This window comes from Nomascus leucogenys, chromosome 2, assembly GCF_006542625.1.
Source record: "Nomascus leucogenys isolate Asia chromosome 2, Asia_NLE_v1, whole genome shotgun sequence".
Classification (NCBI taxonomy): domain Eukaryota; kingdom Metazoa; phylum Chordata; class Mammalia; order Primates; family Hylobatidae; genus Nomascus; species Nomascus leucogenys.
This window is the reverse complement of record NC_044382.1, coordinates 120,161,693-120,180,846: the sequence shown is the minus strand read 5'-3', so window position 1 is coordinate 120,180,846 and position 19,154 is coordinate 120,161,693. Positions and strand designations below refer to the sequence as shown.

The 19,154-nt window shown below is 36.8% G+C and overlaps 1 protein-coding gene across 2 annotated transcripts in view; it reads left to right on the top strand.

The window, feature by feature from the left end:
- Nucleotides 1-19,154, top strand: part of EPB41L4A (erythrocyte membrane protein band 4.1 like 4A) — a 261,160-nt gene that overhangs the window by 232,670 nt on the left and 9,336 nt on the right. For both annotated transcript variants that reach the window (XM_003259826.4, XM_030817603.1), the window contains exon 18: nucleotides 9,152-9,271. In XM_003259826.4, coding sequence (XP_003259874.2) covers nucleotides 9,152-9,271 — 120 coding nt within the window. The remainder of the gene's footprint in view (nucleotides 1-9,151; nucleotides 9,272-19,154) is intronic.

Genomic DNA, 19,154 nt, shown 5'->3' with positions numbered 1-19,154 from the left:
CTAACTACAAAGCCTGTGTAAAAAAGCCTCTAACTACAATAGCCCAGACAGCATTGTAAGAGTGGACATTTTTTTAGGAAAGCATTCTATGTGGAGCCTTCTGAGGCTAGAATTACACTAGACAGATGGGAGATCTCAATGTGTTATGACAGCTTTTTCAGAGAAATGATTTCAGTTTCTTCTTTGAAAACTCATGTGTGGGAGGTAGCTGCTTCTTAAGTACCCTCTTTCTGATCAAAAACTCAGTATTTCTGCACAAACAACACAAAACAAAGCAAAAATACCCATTTATTTTCTTATTTAACACTTTTTATTGATCAAGCCAGTATTTTAAGTCTGTTTCTGTTTTACCTAATGTATTCTAAATTGTACCTATAAGTGTTCTTTTCTCAGCTGTTCAGAAGGTGGCCCATTTAAAAACATTTTGGGGAGGGGGCATAATTGCTCACAGTACCATTCGCTACTGAAAATGAAACACTAGTGAAAGGTTGCCATCAAATAATTAAATTGCTCATACTGATCTGGTTGCACTGGCTTTGATATTTCTTGTAGGTATTTTCTCCCTTAAGAGTTTCTTCCCCCTTTTCCCTGGACGGATTAGATTGGCTTTCTTTGTACTGTGTAAAAAGTATGTTTTAGAATAATGGTGATTCTGAATGTTTAATGCACTTTGTAAGGCTAGTAATGAGAAATAGCTTTCAAAACACATTCTGACACGTTTCATGCAAAAAATCCAAGAGGCTTTCACAATCATTTATGCTACCTATAGAAATACTGCTCTAGGAATACCTAAGTTGCCTATGTCTGTAGAAGATGTGGTGTAAAGTCTGCCTGTCAGTAGCATAGCAAAAAGTGGGCAGAGGAAGATATATAGCTTTCAGTTCTGATCCCCACCACTACAAATTCTGGTGCAATAGGTGACTACAGAGAAAGAGGGTGGAAACTCATTGTGCTGTCTGTCTCTTGGTGCCACTTACCTACTATGCCATGCTGCTGCCAACCCCTCCACCCATTATTAGCCTCTTAAATTTTGCCAAAACCCACTCATCCCACATGAGGATGCATAGGTCTGGATATTTCGTCTGAAGCCTTACAGTCTCTTCAGCCTCATTCATCCTTCCTTTTCTTGGCTGACAGTGTGATCCATCCAGTTCTCAGCACTGTCCTTTGTGCTTTTACTACAGGACTCCGGTAAGCCTATAATGGGGCAAGCAATCTTGTACATGCTGATGTTCTACCTCTTGCCCTTAAGGTCTCTAAACTCTGCCCCAGGATGCTTCGTTACTTTGCACCCCCATGCACCCTGCTTTTCTGTCTCTAGGAAACTGTAGCCTAGGGAGAGGGACAACTACTGGGCAAATTTGCTGTTTAGAACCTCTTTTGGAGCCTGCGATGTGTCCATTGGAACTCTGGACAGAGTCACTTTTACTTTCTGGAAGTTGCATGTGGTCTTTGGGATGTTGCTCCCTCTGCTACTCCTTCTTGCAGGAATTTTTTTTTTTTTTTTTTTTTTTTTAACATAAACGAGGTCTTTCCTGTTAGGCATGAGGCCACTCCATGGAAATATTATTGTTTTCCTTTTTTCCACGAAGTCAACCCATCAGAGCATAAGCTGCTTTACTGTTTCCATGAATAACCATTTAAACATTTCTCATTTTGTGTGAAGAGAAACAAAAGTTAAGAAAACAATGTTTATGAATCAACTTTACCCAAAACAGGCTTTTGACAACCATTAAAGTTTAAAAAATAATAATCCTTCCAGCTCTGGAAGGCTAATGTTAGAAGCAAAGATTGTTGTTTAGTTTCAATTTTAGGAAAATATAACTGTAAATAACCACCCCATCTGTCTGTCACCTTTGGATCCAGACCTAACAATGCTCAGTTAGTAAGGGCTCTTGTGTTGCTTGTGCCCTAACTGTAGGGCTTCATCCTACCATATTTCCTAGAACACCAGAGTAATTCACCCTGCTTCTTTATTTGAGACATCATTTATGTTTTCCCTTACCCCTTTCCACTTTATTCTTTCTTTACTGTTCTCATAATCTGGTTGGGTATCCTGCAGCTTTCTAGGTTTTGAGATTTGAGATGATAATTTTTCACTCTTTTTTTATAACCAGATAGAAGTTGGAGGCACAGTTTTTTGTTATAACATTTAAGATGACAGAAAGTTCTTATTTTTCCTTTTAGTTTCTCTGCTACATCCTCATCTCGCTCTCCATTCTCTTGCTTCACTTTTCACTTTTTATACCATGTTATTCTCACCCAGTTCCTTTCTGTTTCCTGGGCTTCCTTTCCAGTCTTTTTTTCTTTCTTCTGTTTCCTCCAAATTCCCTCTCTCCCTAGGAGCCAATGTTATGACACAGAATAACCTGAGGACTTGGGACTGGGTCTTGGTTCTGCTGTGTGCTGATATTTGACCTTGGGCAACTTGTATAACCAATTCAAGTATTAGTTTTCTTCTCTTTCAAGTTGGCAGGGAGTGGGGGGAGGTGTGCTATAACAACTGATCTATTTTGTTGAATGAGTTACTGTAAAGATCAAATGAAATGTAAGAAGTGAGAGCACTTTGAAGTACAGAGCCACGTAGTCCTATACCCACTTCCAGAGTTACTCACTGCTGCTGTGTCTCCTGTCTTCTCCTCCATCCTCTTCCAGCCTTTTTTAACTTTTCTTTTGGTCCGATCTTTCATTCTCCCATCTTTCCTAACTTTATACCTTTGGTTATTTTTACACCAGGATTCTTAACTTCTGATGCATGGGTAGGTGTTGGGGGTTTCATAACCCCATGAAATTTTATGTTAAATTGTATGTAAAATGGTATATGGGCATCAAGTGCCTAGTTTTCTAAAGATAGGGTCTGTAGCTTTTACCAGATTCATAAGGGGGTGTTTATGTAACCCCCCTCCCCCTTAAAACTTACCAAGTTTTATGATCTAAATAGAGAAGGATTAGATTGTTCCTGGGAAATGAAATTGGTGTTTCAATTCACTGGTAGGATTAAAAACTAAAATGCCTAAACTTTCTTTAGAGATTACTTTGCTATGCTGATTTGTGAAACAGTTGATTCTATTGAATTCTTGAAGTTGGGAGCCTACCTAGTACAAGGCACCATAAAGTTAATCTGTGTGAATATTAGATTCTATTAGAATTTTGAATCTCATCCCTGAGATCAGAAGGGCCAGCAGCTCGCTTATTGCTGTAGGTTTGAGACCATGGGCCATGTGCTGGACTTGCCCAGGGTGCAGGATGAAGGAGGACCTCACAAGTAGACTTAGGAGAGTGAAACCTTTCATGAACTAGCTTTACCTGGATATGTCTTAAGCTTAATAAAATATCCTTGACATTCAAGGAAAAGGTTCTACAAAATATCCTTTGTGCTGTTGATGAAAATCAGCATTCCTTTGAGCATTCACTGAGGAGAATCTTTGAATTACTCAGTCATTCATTAACTTTGATGTGTTTCTAGGCTCTTAGAATTTTGAAGTAGGAGATGTGGAGGAGTGGGTGACATGAAATAGTCTGGTGCGTTTTTTTCCATCAGCATAAAAGTAGAAATAACTTGGGAGCCTAGCAAGTATTAAAACAGTAGGAGAAACGAGAGAAGCTTAGGGGAATAGGAGAACTAGAGGAAATTGACAACAGGGGACTATTTGAACGTTTCCCTAAGTTTATTCTAGGATGTTTGCTTCATAAATATGAGTCATGTATGTCAGTGTCAGGTTGTATGTGTGTGTACATATGTACATGCAAATCTGGGAGCCTGTACTACGAAATTGAACCCACTTTGAAGAGTTCTGTGGCTTTGAGCTGGTTACTTGACCCTGTGAATCTTCATTTCTCACATGCAGAGTGGAATAATACCTGACCTGCCTACCTCACTAGAGGTTTGTGAAGATCCAGGAGATAATAGATGTGCTTTGAAAAGTAGAAAGTGCCCTGCACAGGCAAGTTCTGTTAAATTGATAACATCCAGCACTGCTCAGTATTATCTGCAGTTCCTGCAGGATCTTTAAAATGGGGAACACCTCCCTTGAAGAAGAAACAAGTCAGCGTTTTCTAACATGAATTTCTTCTGGCATGAATGTTGCTAGTTTCTCCCTAACAACATTAGGGTCTTTTAGATGTCCTTTAGGGTCTACCAGATGTCTATAGTATCTAAATAGTAGATTAAGACAGATTTAAATATTTTAATTATGTTTCGTAAGGTCTTTTATATTGTTTTTCTAAAATGAGAAAGCATATTTCTGTGTGAGAAATTTGGCACTGTAAGAGGGACAATATGTCTGACTAGGGAAAATCTAGAAGATCACAATTTTGGTAGGATTTTGTTTTGGGAGTGGTAAAGAAGAACTTTATTGTCCCTGTACCCTAGGGAAAAAATATATTTGGGATGTTAGCAAACTTAAACTGATCGGCATTTCTTCCGTGTTGCTTGAAAATAGGTAACCGCTTCCTTGCCAGGAACTGCCTACTGTCCTGCCCCTGATTTAGGGGCTGCAAACACGGTAAAAATTTTGGGTACAGAGAGAAGAGTTCATACAAAGCTAGTGGAAACAGACAGTGTTCACCATACTGCAGATGCAAGGTTTTCTGATTTCTGCTTTAGTAGGATATGTCAATATTTAGACATTTGATGTGGTTGATTTAGGGCTTCCAGAGTATAATCAAGGTTGACAGAGACGACTGTGGAAGGACAAAGCCGCAGCAACTGAGGAATGCTGCTACATTACTGAGTGAGGGCAAAATAGGTTAAAAATTCATGAAAACAGGAGAGTTTGAAAGGGAAACTGCGCCAGAGGTAGCCCATTGTAGTAGTGGGAGCATAAGGAATAAGTGGAAGAGACAGAAGTACCTTTAAGAGCAAATAAGAATAATTTATTGATGGTAGAGACAGTGGGAAAAGCAAATGAACTTTTTGCTTGCTGGTCTTAAGGGAGTATGTCGACACATGCCTGGAACCAACGTAAATTTCCCTAGGGAAGAAAAACTAGAAAAAAAAAAAAAAAGAAGATTGCTTTATAGCAGGTGATCCAAAAAAAAATGAGTACAGTTGATGAGAAACACAAGTTCACAATCAGTTGGGACCTGCAGATTTAATTTTGGCAGTGGAGGGACCATATGAAGCAATTGTCTGGAATGTTATGCTATAGTTGAAGAGTATAAGTTTCTTTCAGTGTGTCTGTCTGGTTTGGAAATAAAATACAAATAGAGAAACATCAAGTTTTAAAGCTAGAAAGGATCTTTGCCATAATTTTATATATGAACAACCTGAGACTTGACCAAAAAAGATAAGCAATTTGCCCAAGGTCTCTGAGTCAGATAATGGCAGAGCTGGGAATGGAGAAAACTCAGGAGCAACGTTTATGGCTTGTATCATCTTGAAGCTTCATTTTACATTCGCTCTGAAAGACTTCTTAGATTCAGCCTTAAGCATGGTGTTTATCTCAGTGAATTAGAAGTGAATTAAGAACTTATGTAAAGGAAGGTTCTGTTAGGAACAAAACTGCTAAAGGGAGAGGACACAATAAAACTTGGGGATTTGTGTAAGAATTCATTTGGTAATGTGAAGAATTTTGCAAAAGAGGCAGGACTGTAATTGGTAAGACAGGAAAGAAGAGGCTAGGAATAGTCATTTTCTTCATTGTTATCAAATGATTGTGTGGCATTTCATCTTCAAAACCTTTGCAGACTTTAATTAAATGTCAAATGCAGTTAAAATCTAAATTGTATGGATAGTCTGGAAAAGTAGAGTGTTGGAGTTTGGTAAGAGATGGAAGAAATACATTAGGATTCTGTTCTGAAACATGGTTAGAATTTGCTGTATTCTAAAGCAACCCTCTCCCCTGTACATTAACTGAAAAACAAAAACCTTGTTATGATATACTTCCTACCACAGTTGTTGACCTGCCATAGTTACAGATGGAGAAATTGACAAAATAGGATAAATGTAGACTTATTGGATCAATTGGTACTGGAAATAAATGTTTGTCAGTTTACTGAGGTTCACCTTTAGATGCAACATTTGAAAATTAATAGATCTACAACATAAATGACAATGGACTCTTTTTCCCTTTTGAGACTTTGATGACTATGACGTAAGAGCACATTTTGAATTTTTAAAAGGTACTGTGTCAAAACAATGTTTGTGGCATTTTATTCTTCATGATGTAAATCTATACATCGAGATTAAAATAGAGCAGGAAAGGAGCAAAAAACTATTTGGATCCCCCATACCTGAGACTAAATGAGACTTAAAAAGTCAGAATTATCACAGTAAACCTGTCTTTTTAATTTAAAGGTTTCTTTATTCACTCATGCATAAACAAAATAGTTACTCCTGCCTCTTAAGGACAGAGTGCTACAATATTCTTGCTTCTAGGGCTAGGATTTTTTTCTTTCCAAGTAGCACCTGTGTTTTTTGGAGCAGTTCAGCAGTGGAAGAAATGACACTTTCATTCTTGTAATGAGGCACCATTAACCAGAGGTCTTTTGTAAGGATGTAATTTCAAACTTCATTACAGGCCAAGGCCGCCCACACTACCCATTACTCAGGAAAATGTGCTTCTGTTGTGACTCTCCAAAGGCCCTTACATTTTTAATGCATCTTGTTAGAATATTTATGAAACAGCATCGCCAGTAGAGGGCATCTGTGTTTGAAACATGTGGATCACAAGGATATTAACTGACAGGGTTTCACTGCCCTCACTTTAGACTTTTCAGTTAGAAAAAAAGGTAAAGGTACATGTATAATCTTGAATTCTTTCTGATTTGGTCCTTATTACTATTATAGCAGGATACAGGAAATACGCATGCTTATGTCTCAGGAGTTTTAATTTTTTATCATCAGAGTGAAGTCTGAGTATGAGGGTAGCCAGCTGAATTCCACAATAGATGAGAATGAACATACAGTAACTGTGCTTCCTTTTCAGTGTCTGTTACTCTAGGAAAAGTATGTGTTTGCCCGTTAGGCCTCAGCTTTGTTAGCAGGTTTGACCTCTCAAAAATATTTAGACGTCCCAACTTCCTGCTACAAACATTTCACATTGTAAAATTTAGTTCTGCCCATCAACTGGATAGTGATTTTGTTCAGAATGAAAGCTGCATCCTAAAAGACTCCAGGGTTAGGAGTTAGGAGACCTGAGTTTTGTATCCAGTCCTGGGCCCAGCAATCCAGGTGTGGGTTCCTGTAGGAAGGGAGATACCACCTTGACAGCGCAGCACCTTCCCTGTGATTGTCTCTTCCTAACCCTGACCCCTCAGTCCTGGGGGTGTCCAGGACTGCTCCCCTACCAGCAAGCCTGGTGGGTTTCTGTCAGATGAACACAGAATGGCTTTTAGGTGTAGGTTCTGGCTACAAAAATGTGTGTGTGTGTGTGTGTGTGTGTGTGTGTGTGTGTTTACATCACACACGGGTACCAACATGCCATTTTCAAATGGCAGTGTTTGTTTCAAAGAATGATTAATAATTATGACCTCAAGTAGTATACCTTCTCATAGTTTTCTTCTATAGAAATATTAGATATTTCTAATATTAAGGTCCATAGCAGTATATGTTCAATTTAAATTTACTCTGTACATGCAACGAGAGAAAGAATTATGCTCTTAAATCGGCGAAAAATACCATGACAGTATCCTGTTAATTTTCAAATAAATAGCCTATTAAAAATGAAAACTTTAGTGAGGAAATACATACACTTCAAAGGCTTGGAGTATGTTACAGATAGTTTTTTACTTAGCACAATTCGTCTTTAATCTAGAGAGATTTAAACAGTTTCTTCCTCACAAAGTGCTGTTCTTTTCAACTTGAATTTGCTTTACATTATGTCTAAGTTATATGTGAAATGAATATTTGTCTCCCATCCACTGATTTGCACCTGTAAGCAAATCCAGATATCCAGCCCACAGTCTATACTAAGTGCAATAACAGAGGAACCAAAAGACATCTGTTCAGAGAAGGAAATGCCTCCAAGCCTGCCTGTTCTTTTTACTTTTGTCTCGAAGCATTTATGCTCATGCATTTGCAGTACTGGGGTGAGTCCCTGGCAATTCCATGCTGCTCTCTATACCCTGGGAGATGAACACTCTGGAGCAGCTTTCTGAAGAGCTTACATAAATTAGACGTTAAATATTCAAATAACAGGTGTTCACTTTTGCCAAAAAAAAAAAAAAAAAAAAAAAAAAAAAAAAAAAAGCTTCACAGCATCATTGTGGTGCATTTGAGACAGTATTTCACATAAATTAAGTACTTCTCCCTCCCCCCAGTAGGGCACCTCATTATTTGAAAGACTTGATCCATCGGAAGTACAAAATTTCTGCAGGTTGAGCGTGGTCCATGGGTTTTGTTAAGTCTATATCATGCTTTAGAATTGGTTGCAAGACTTAAAAAATTAGAAGAGTTCACTTTAAAAATCCAGATTTGGGGATTATCTTTTTTTAAAAAAAATGAGAGGATTTGGTAACACTGTCCTGTGATCTTACATCTCAAGTGCCTGTGCTTCCAAGTCTTTCCCACCTTTCTCTTTTCCTCATTTTTCATTCCTTCCCTGGCCACATCCAGCATCCAACTGTTATTCCGTCTTAAACATGTGAGCAGCCATGATGGGAATGGTGTGTCTTATTCAGCTAATGCATTATGCCACCATATTTAACTTTTTGTACTTCTAGATTTCTATCTTAAAAAGTGGGAATTACATTTGGCACCTATTTTTATGAAAACTTTGACAATTAGCGTGACTTTTTAAAGAGTATTTCAAAGTAAAACTATTTATTACTATTTTGACTAGCACATTTAAAATAATGATTTTGTATCATCGGTTAAGATTGGCTCCATAGCAGACACCAAAATTTCTTTAGTCGAAACTTAGAAATGTTTAAAATGAGTTTTTGATACGTATCATTTTCCTAGAAAATTAAAATCAAAAGTCTGCAAATAACATGTATTTACATATATCATGAGTATTATATACTTCTGAGTGTTTATGTATACTTACCTACATATGGATGTATTAATTCAGTTAATATGCATCTTTAGCTATAAATGATCATAATAAAATTTCTGCTGCTTAAATAACATTTAAAAGCAAGTTTAGGATGACCCTAAAACGCGCCATCCATGTGGATGTTAACTTCACATGCATGGCTTTCCTTTCAGAATACGGCAGGAGAATGATATGGTTGATTCAGCGCCTCAGTGGGAAGCTGTATTAAGGAGACAAAAGGAAAAAAACCAAGCCGACCCCAACAACAGGCGATCCAGACACAGATCTCGTTCGTATGTGAACTCTTTTTATACCTTGATTCAAAAACACTGAATTTGAAGTAGCATGTGGATATTCAGGTCTTCTAAAGTGTTTTAGTTCAACTAGGATTATTTCATTGTTTATTTGTCATATTTACCTTCTAATATTTGTGACATTTATTAACCATGCTTGAAGCCGTAGAAGTTGAAGCACAGTTAAAACAAAATGTCATGAAAACAAGGCCCTCAAAGCCATATTTTTGTTTTGTGTTGTTTTTAACCAACGTATACATTCACCTGAATAAATAGGAATAGTCTCCTTTGTTGTAGAGCCAGGCTGTTGGTGAAATACCTGCTGCTTCTCAGTTTGAGTCTGCACAATTCTCTGAAGTCTTGTTCCAGACTGAACCAGATGTAAATATCTTCCCATCAAAATACCATTTGTGAACAGTAGTCAGTGAGTGATTCATTACACCTCAGTGTTGGAATTTGCCAACACTGTTGCTAGGCAGTGCCATGTGTGAGCACAATTACACCATAATGGTGTGATTGCCAGTCCCCCAAATTAATTGTCTTTGAGCTGGTAAAGTTTCTGTGCGTGTGTGTTTTAAATCTGTGCATTATCAAGATTTAGACGCCTCACTCCCACTCCACTTGCCAAACCATGGCTCACCTTTTTAAAGTGAGCCAAGACTAAGTACAGATCCTTTTGTGATCGTGGGTGGTTAGATGTCTAGTGTTGATTACTCACAGGAGGAGGGATTAAGTCCAGTCGTGTATGATAAGGAAATGAAAGGATGTTGGGTAGTGGAGGTAGAGACTGGGTAGGCAGGTACGGCGCTCTGAGGGAGCCAAGCAGGAGGGTGACAAGAGAACAGCTGTGAGTGCCACATCAGGTTAAAAGAGATTAGGAAAGAACTCCGGAGTGTACCGGGGGGTTCACACCAGGCCCCTTTGTGCTGTGGGACACTTAAGGGACACTTCTCAGTCTTAGATGTTTACCTTTCAATTAGAAATTAACCCCTTGTATGTGTGTGTATTTTATCAGTAATGCATCGTTATGAGTGATGACTTTCTTTTGTAATAGAAAACCTGCAAATAGTCACTAAACCATGTACTAGATGTATTAATTACTCTGTAAAGTTTTTTTTAGCAACCTAATTAAACTAGTAGTCAATTTAAAGCTGAAGGTAATGAAAATTTCCTTTGTTGTGATAGCACCTTCCCCCAACTCCATTAAAAAAAAAAAAGGAAGTTTAGATATGAAAGAATCAGACCTCATTGAAGAAGTTTACCCAAAAGATGCAGAACCCAAGATTAGATCCAGCATAGTCATGGGTAAATCTTTTGCCACCACATTTTTACCTTTCCATGTGGAATAGTTTTCTATGAAGGACTTGTTATACACAAGGTTTGGCAACTTGATATTAAATCTTAAAACAGCATTCAGTTTTTCTAACGATTTCTAAAGCATTCTGAGTTCAGTTGAATGCCAGTAGTACATTTAATTTATTTAAAAAGGGGAAAGTAAAATAAAATTAGAAAAAATCCTATATGTAAGTTTTGAAGAAGTCAAAAAACATTCCTGGAGGCAATAGTAAATAAATGGAACCATTCATTTGTAAATAAAAATTGGGAAATAGAATAATTTAAAGTTGTTATTACTATAATTCAGTTATATTATGGAGCAAATATTTGTAGTGGGCCTGGGAATTTAATAATTTTTTAGTCAAATGGTCGGAGGTTCATTTAACAGCCTTTAAAATTGAGGCAATTTGAGGTGAAATTTACATATAGTCAGATCCTCCTCTCATCTTCTGTGTACAGTTTAATGAATTTTGACAAATGTATCCATAATATATCCATCCTGCCAGTCAGAATATAGAAGATTTCCATTATCCGGAAAGTTCCTTCATGCTCCTTTTAGTCAGTGCCCACCCCCACAACCGACCACTGTTCTGATTTCTTTTTCTTTTTTTTTTTATCTCTGTCACCCAGGCTGGAGTACAGTGGCCCAATCCTGGCTCACTGTAACCTCTGCCTCCTGGGTTCAAGCCATTCTCCTGCCTCAGCCTCCCGAGTAGCTGGGATTACAGGCACCTGCCATAACACCCAACCAATTTTTCTATTTTCAGTAGAGATGGGGTTTCACCATGTTGGCCAGGCTGGTCTCGAACTCCTGACCTCCAGTGATCCACCGGGCTCGGCCTCCCAAAGTGCTGAGATTACAGGTGTGCACCACTGCGCCTGGCCCACTGTTCTAATATCTATGATTAGTTTTTCTGTCTTGTTGAACTTCATATAAATGTAATAGCACAATATATACTCCTTTAAAATATTGCTTCATTCACTCAACATGTTTTTGAGCTTCATCCATGGTATCAGTGGTCATTTAAATTTTTGTATATACTGCAATATTTTTATTCATTCTCTTCTTGATGGACATTTGAATTGTTTCCAGTTTTTACCATTGTGTTATAGACATTCTGTACAAGTATGCGGGTGGAATTTGTTTTCTTTTGCTTGGGCAAATACCTAGGAGTAGAATTGCTGGATTAGAGGGAATTTGCATGTTTAATTTTTTTTTTTTTTTTTTTTTTTTGAGACAGAGTCTTGCTCTGTCGCCCAGGCTGGAGAGTAGTGGCCAATCTCGGCTCACTGCAAGCTCCGCCTCCCGGTTTCCAAGCCATTCTCCCGTCTCAGCCTCCCAAGTAGCTGGGACAACAGGCGCCAGCCACCACGCGCGGCTAATTTTTTATATATTTAGTAGAGACGGGGTTTCACCGTGTTAGCCAGGATGGTCTCCATCTCCTGACCTCGTGATCCGCCCGCCTCAGCCTCCCAAAGTGCTGGGGTTACAGGCATGAGCCACCGCGCCCGGCCACAACTTTAATTTTATAAGAAATTATCAAAATGATTTCCAGAGAGGTTGGGTCATTTTATACTCCACTAACAAGATATGAGAGGGTCTTGTTCTGCCCCAGTTCTTGGTAGTATTTGAGTTTGTTGCTGTATTAATTTTCGCCGTTCTACTAAGCTTGAAGTAGACATTCCATCGTGGTTTTAATGAGCATTTCTTTCACGGCTAATGATGTTAACCACATTTTTGTGTGCTTATTGGTTATTCATATATCTTCATTTTTAAAGTGTTCAAATTTTGTGTCCAGTTTAATTGGGTTGTTTGTCCTTTTTCTTATTCATTTGTAGGTTATTTATGTATTCTGGATAAAAGTTCAATTTCAGATATGCACGTTACGAGTGAATACTTTCTCCCAGGCTGTGGTTTGCATTTTCATGTTCTTAACATTGCTTTTTGATGAGCAGACTTTTTAATTTTGATGAAGACCAGTATATCAGTTTTTTTCATTTCTAGTTAAGGCTTTTTTTTTTTTTTTTTAATCTTAAGGAGTGTTTGCCTACCCCATGGTCACAAAGATAGTCTCATATCTTTTTCTAGCAGCTTTATCGATTTTGCTTTTATACTTAGGTCTGTGTTCCATTTAGAATTAGTTGTTGTATATGGATGAGTAGAGATTGAGAGGTGTTTTTCCTGTAGTCTATCCAGTTCCACCACCATTTTTGAAAAGACTTTTCATTCAAATGCCTTGTGGCCTTTGTTGAAAATGAATTGACTGCTCACATGTGGGCCAATTTTATTTCATTGATCTATTTGTCTATCCCTAAGCCATCATGTTGTCTCGGTTACTGCAGCTTTATAGTAAGACTTGAGTAAGGCAGTGTAAATTCTCTAACTTTGGCTTTCCCTCTCCCCCTTTTTTTCAAGATTGTTTTTGCTATTTTATTAGGACCTTTGCATTTCTGTGTAAATTTTTGAATCAACTTGTCAGTTTTTACTGCCTTCCCCCAAAGACTTTTGACTAGGAATATGTTGAATGTATAGATCAATTTTGAGAAAATAAATATCTTATTCATCCATTTGTTTTTATCTTCTTGCAGCAATGTTTTATAGTTCTCAGTACAGAGTATTTTGTTATATTTCAGAAAATTTATTTTTCAGTTGTTTTTTAGGATATAGAAGAACAAATGATTTTTAAAAATACTGATGCTACATCTTGCCACCCCATAAGCCTTGTTAAATTCACTTATTAGCTCTAGAAGCTTTTGGGGGGGGGCAGTTTCTTAGGATTTTCTACAGTTACAAGCATATCTATGAACAGTTTTCCTTGAATTCTAGTCTTTCTGTCTTTTATTTCTGTTCCTTCCCTTATTATACTGGCTAGATCATGTAGTACAGTGTTGAGTTACAATGTTGAATACAAGTGGTAAGAAAGCAGACATCCTTGGCTGCTCTTTTTCATAAAGGGACAGCATTCAGTATGTCACATTATATATGATACTAGCTGCACAATTTAGGAAGATCCCTTATATCTCTAGTTTGCTAAGAGTTAGTGAAGAGTTTTGATCACGAATGGGTCTTGAGTTTTGTTATAAACTTTTTCTGCATCTGTTGAGATAATTGTTATATGGGTTTATTGTGTTCGTGGAGGAATTAAATTGATTCAGTTTTGAATGGTACATCCTTGCATTCCTAGCACAAGCCCCTTGTCATGGTGTATTTTCCTTTTTGTGTGTAGCTGGATTCTATTTGGCATTACCTTATTAAGATTTTTTTCTTTGTTTTTGTGAAAAATTGATCTGTAATTTTCCTGTAATGTCAGGTTTTTGGTAAAAAATATTATATTGGTCATTTAAAATAATTTGAGAAATATTCCTTCTTCCTCTATTTTCTGAATGAGTTAATATAAAAGCATTTTTTTTCTTCCTTAAATATATACTTCACCAATGAAACAATCTCTGCCTGGAGTTTTTCTTTGTGGAAGGTTTTAAATTACAAATTCAATTTCTTTGACAGATATTGAGATATTCGTATTTTATACTTATGTGTAAGTTTTGATAATTTATGCTTTTAAAATAATTTCATTTTTTTCTAAGTTGTCAAATCTTTCAGCAAAAATTTGCTTATAATTCTTCATGTGCTTTTAACATCTGTGAAATCTGTTGTGATATCACCACTTTAATTCCTGATGTTGGTGATTTGTGTTTTCTCTTCATTTTTTTTAAATTTATTTTTTTCAGAGAACCAATTTTAGATTTTGTTGCTTTTTCTTTGCTATCTGTTGTCTGTTTCATTGACTTTACTTTTTGTTCTTTTTATTTTGTCTTCTACCTTCTCTTCTTTTTTTATCTTCTTAGGATAACATTTAAACCTTTCTACTTTTCCAATACAAGCATAAATTTATAAATTTCCCTTTCAGCGATGCTTTAACTATATCTCACATGTTTTTGACATTGTTTTTATTATCATACAGTTCAAAATAATTTTTAATTTATCTTGTCATTTTTTTGACGATGGCATTTTTAGTTTGTGTTTAATTTCCAAATATTTCAGGATTTTCTACAAATCTTATTATTATTTTAATTTAATTCCATTGTGGTTAAAAAAAAAAGTCTGAACGGTTTTAATCCCTTGAAATTTATTGAGACTTGTTTTAAGGCCTAGCGTATGGTTTTTAATGATGAATAATCTGTGGACTCAAGAAGAATGAGGAGTCTCAGTTACTGGGTGTCGAATAGATGCAGTTAGCTGATAGTGTTCAGATTGTGTCTTTTTTTATTACTTCATCTACTTTTCAAGTAGTCATTGAGAGAGGGATGTTAAAATCTACAACAGCTATTGTGAATTTGTCTGTTTTTTCCTTTAATTTTGTCAGTTTTTACTTCAAGTTATTTTGAAGCTCTGGTGTTAGGGGTATGCATATGTATGGTTTTTTTCCTTCCTGATGAACTGATGACCCTTTATTCTGGTAATACTCCTTTTTCTGTGTCCAGTACACATGCACACACGTAAATTCTACCATACCTTCTTCATGTTTACTGTTTGCATGGTATATCCTTTTAATCCTTTTGGTTTAAGCCTAATTATGTCTTTATATTTAAAGTCCACCTCTTGTAAACAGTATACAGTTGGTCTTTTTTTTTTTTTTTAATTTTAGCCTGACAATCTCTGTCTTTTAAGTTCAATGTTTAGCCTGCTAGTAGTTAACATAATTATTTGCATTTTGGGATATAAGTCTGCCATCTTGTTCTTTTTTCTGGCTTATTATGCCTGTTTTTTGTTGGTTTGTTGCTCCCTTCCTACTTTATTTTGTGTGAATTGAATATTTTTTGATACTCCATTTTATTTTCTCTACTGATATCTTACCTATACTTTTATTTTTTTTTATTTATTGCTCTCTCTGTAAGTATGATTCTTATCAGTATGGTTCCTTATCACACCCTAAGATTAATATTGTAACATTTTATTTAAAATTTAGAAACATTGGAAAAATATAGCTCCACTTGTCCTTTGTGCTATTGTCATATATTTTATTTTTGCCTGTTAGAAGCCTCATATTAAAATGTTAATGTATCTTTGCTTAAACAGTGAGTTTTTATATAAAGAAATTAAGAGGAGGAAAAACCTTATAGTTACTGTAGTGGGAAGAATAATGACCCCTGAAATATGTCCATGGCTTAATCTCCATAATGTGTGAATATATGACCCTAGATGGCAGAGAGGAGTTAAGATTGCAGGTGGAATTAAGGCTGTTGTTAATCAGTTGACCCTCACCCAGGGATATTATCCTGGATTATCCACGTAGGCCCAAAGTAATCATAAGTTTCTTAAAAGTGGAAGAAGAGGTGACAGAAGAGGAAGAGTGTTTCAGTTTGAAACGGACTCAACCTGCTGTTGCTGGCTTTGAAAATAGAGGAAAAGGCCTTGAACGAATAAATGTGGGCAGCTCTAGAAGTTGGAAAACACAAGAAAATGAATTTTCCCTTGAGCCTCCAGAAAGGAATGCAGCCATGCCAACACCTTGATTTTAGTCCAGTAGGACCTGTGTCAGATTTCTCATCTGATACAGCCGAAGTGCAGTTAAAGTAGAAAAAATAAATTTATATATATATATATATTTATATGTATTTGTGTGGATAGTAGTTCACTTAGAAGTTGCTGGCCAGGGACGGTGGCTCACGCCTGTAATCTCAGCACTTTGGGAGGCCAAGGCAGGCAGATCACCTGAGTTCAGGAGTTTAAGACGAGCCTGGCCAACGTGGTGAAACCTTGTCTCTACTAAAAATACAAAAATTAGCCGGGTGTGGTGGCGGGTGCCTGTAATCCCAGCTACTTGGGAGGCTGGGTCAGGAGAATTGCTTGAAGCTGGGAGGCGGAGGTTGCAGTAAGCCGAGATCGCACCATTGCACTTCAGCCTGGGCAACAGGAGCGAAACTCCATCTCAAAAAAAAAAAAAAAAAAAAAAAAAAAGTTGCTCTGGTGGGTAAAAAGCAGATTGAGAAAGAGGAAGAAAGGAAGCAGGAAAGCAATTAGAAAGCTTGTAGTGGTCCACATGAGATGGTTTTAGCTCAGAAAAGATGGTGGTGGTGAAATGAAGAGAAGTAGATGAATACACATTTTGGAAGTAAAGCTGACAGATTTGTAGTATGAGCGGTATTATGGATGACATTGAGTTTCAGAGCTGATCCACTGAGTGGATAGCATGATTTTTTACTGAGCTGGGAAGGGATGGGCCAGGAATGTTTTGTGGGGAAAGAATCAAGATTTCTGTTTTTTAGGTCTGAGATGCCAAGTAGGCAATTAATGGAAATGTCAACTGGACAACTGAATAAAAATGTTATAACTCTTAAGGATGATGGATTACTTCATATAGCACAAACTGGGCTCTGTCCTTTATTTGAGTTATGACTGTTAAAAGCCTGAGATTTATTGACAAGTAATAAAATACCTGCTGGGTGCTGTTGTTTGCATTCTGTATCTTCAGCTTATTACCTGATCCCCATGAGCTTCCATCTCTACAACACTGATGGTACCACGCTCTTAGGATTTTGCTGAGCATTAAGTGAGGTTGTGCCCGTGTCACAGCCTTTATTAGTAAGTTCCGCTAGGTCTTAGTTATTCTCTAGAAACACTGCAAGGTATTTGTGTTTTTCCTTGAGATGAGGAGGTGGTGAGAAATGAAGGGAGTAGAGTAAGGCAACTCACATAAAGTCCTTAGAGACTTGAATTTGGTTGTGTGAGGATTTAGGAACCACTACAGCTTTCTTTAAAGGTGGAAACATGAGCTGGGCATGGTGGCTTGTATGTGTAGTCCCAGCTACTTGGGAGGCTGAGGAGGGATGATTACTTGAGGCCAGGAGTTCAAGACCAGCCTGGGCGACATAGTGAGACCGCATCCCTTAGAAAAAGTGGAAACATGGCTAGGGCAGTATTCAAGGAAAGCAATCAAAATTATCCTTCAGATATATATACATATACACACACACACATATAAATATCTTCAGATATAATATATACATAATAGAAAATATTTTAAAATATATGTACTATATAAAAATATCTATGTATATTTGGTATTTCAGATGTACAGTAAGCCACTGATCTCTCCATTACTCCCATATTCTTAAATTCCTACTGCAGTATATGTAAATTATGTTTTCATTAAGGGTCAGAAGGTTATGATACATCATTATTCATTTTTGTGTTTTATCCCCAGTAAATAGCTAGAAAATCAATTCATTATTAAATACCAGAGACACAGAGTAGAGTAGTATAAAATACAAAACTGTTTTCTACTAAAAAGCATTAAGCTGAAATATGATTAGATCTCCTCTGGTAAAACATTGGGAAGTACAGTTCTATTTAGTACATTTTTCAGCTACAGTTGATGTTTATCACTAGGAAAAAAGCTTTGTTGAACCTCCTTTTCTACATGGGTGAACCTTTACTCAGTGGGATATTTGGAAGAGGCATAAAAGCATAAACAATAGTTTTGGTAGGGTCAAACCTGGGTGCAAGAGAAGGCTCGGGCTCCCTCTGGTGGTGATAATATCTTACTATTTTTATTGAAAAGTACTGATACTGTGGAAGAGGAGGCTGTCAGGGTAATGTTCTCAGTTACACACAAAACATGCAAGTATGGTGTGTTAGGTGAAGATACAACATGTACCCCCACCCCCCAACCCCGAAGTGCCTCCTGAGCGATCTTCAGCAGCCAGGTTGTTCATCTCAGTGATTTCCTAAGGCTTCTTTGGAGGGGGAGGGAGAAGAGTAAGACATCTCCTAATTAGATTTATTTTGACCAGTCAGGAATGTGACAAAGAATGACTGGGATATTTGTTAGGTGCTTTGAATTCCTTAAATAAAGATGTTTTATAAATGTACATATTTTCAACTCTAAATTTCCTTTCAGAGGAGTGATCAGTATAAAGATGGACCAAAAAAGAGTAAAATACTGCCATATTTTTTAGTATAATATACAAAATATAGTAAATATATTATTGGATAATGTATTGCCTATATTATGTTTTTAGATAATATAGTTGAATAGTTTGGGGGATATATAAAATGATTATATGCAGTGATGGAGTTTAAATCCTTTGTAGATTTATGATATGTTTGTTTTAGGGTTTTGGAATAAGGGAAAGTGATTTGTGAATGATGTGTCATCAAACTAATTTCTCTGATTAATTTAAAGTGGAATATTTGTATGTGGAGGAGGGATGCTTTTGAAAAATATTGGACTAATACTGGGCTGCATGTGTATTTTCTATATATGTTGTACCTGTGGACAACTCAGGGTTCTATTTCCTTAGGAATTTATTTGGAGAGTTTAAGTAAAACATCTGCATAATTAAGTGCCTCAAATTAAGAAAGATGACTGCTGAAATTCCGCGGCTTTCTAAATCCACAAGATAACACTGAGCTGCAGATCATGAATTCATCCTAAATTATTGATTAAATGTGTGCAGATGTAAGCATAAAAATAATACATTCCTCATTAACATGCAGCTTGTGTTGACATTTGTGAAATCACAGGTGGTCTAGCAATCAGAGGAA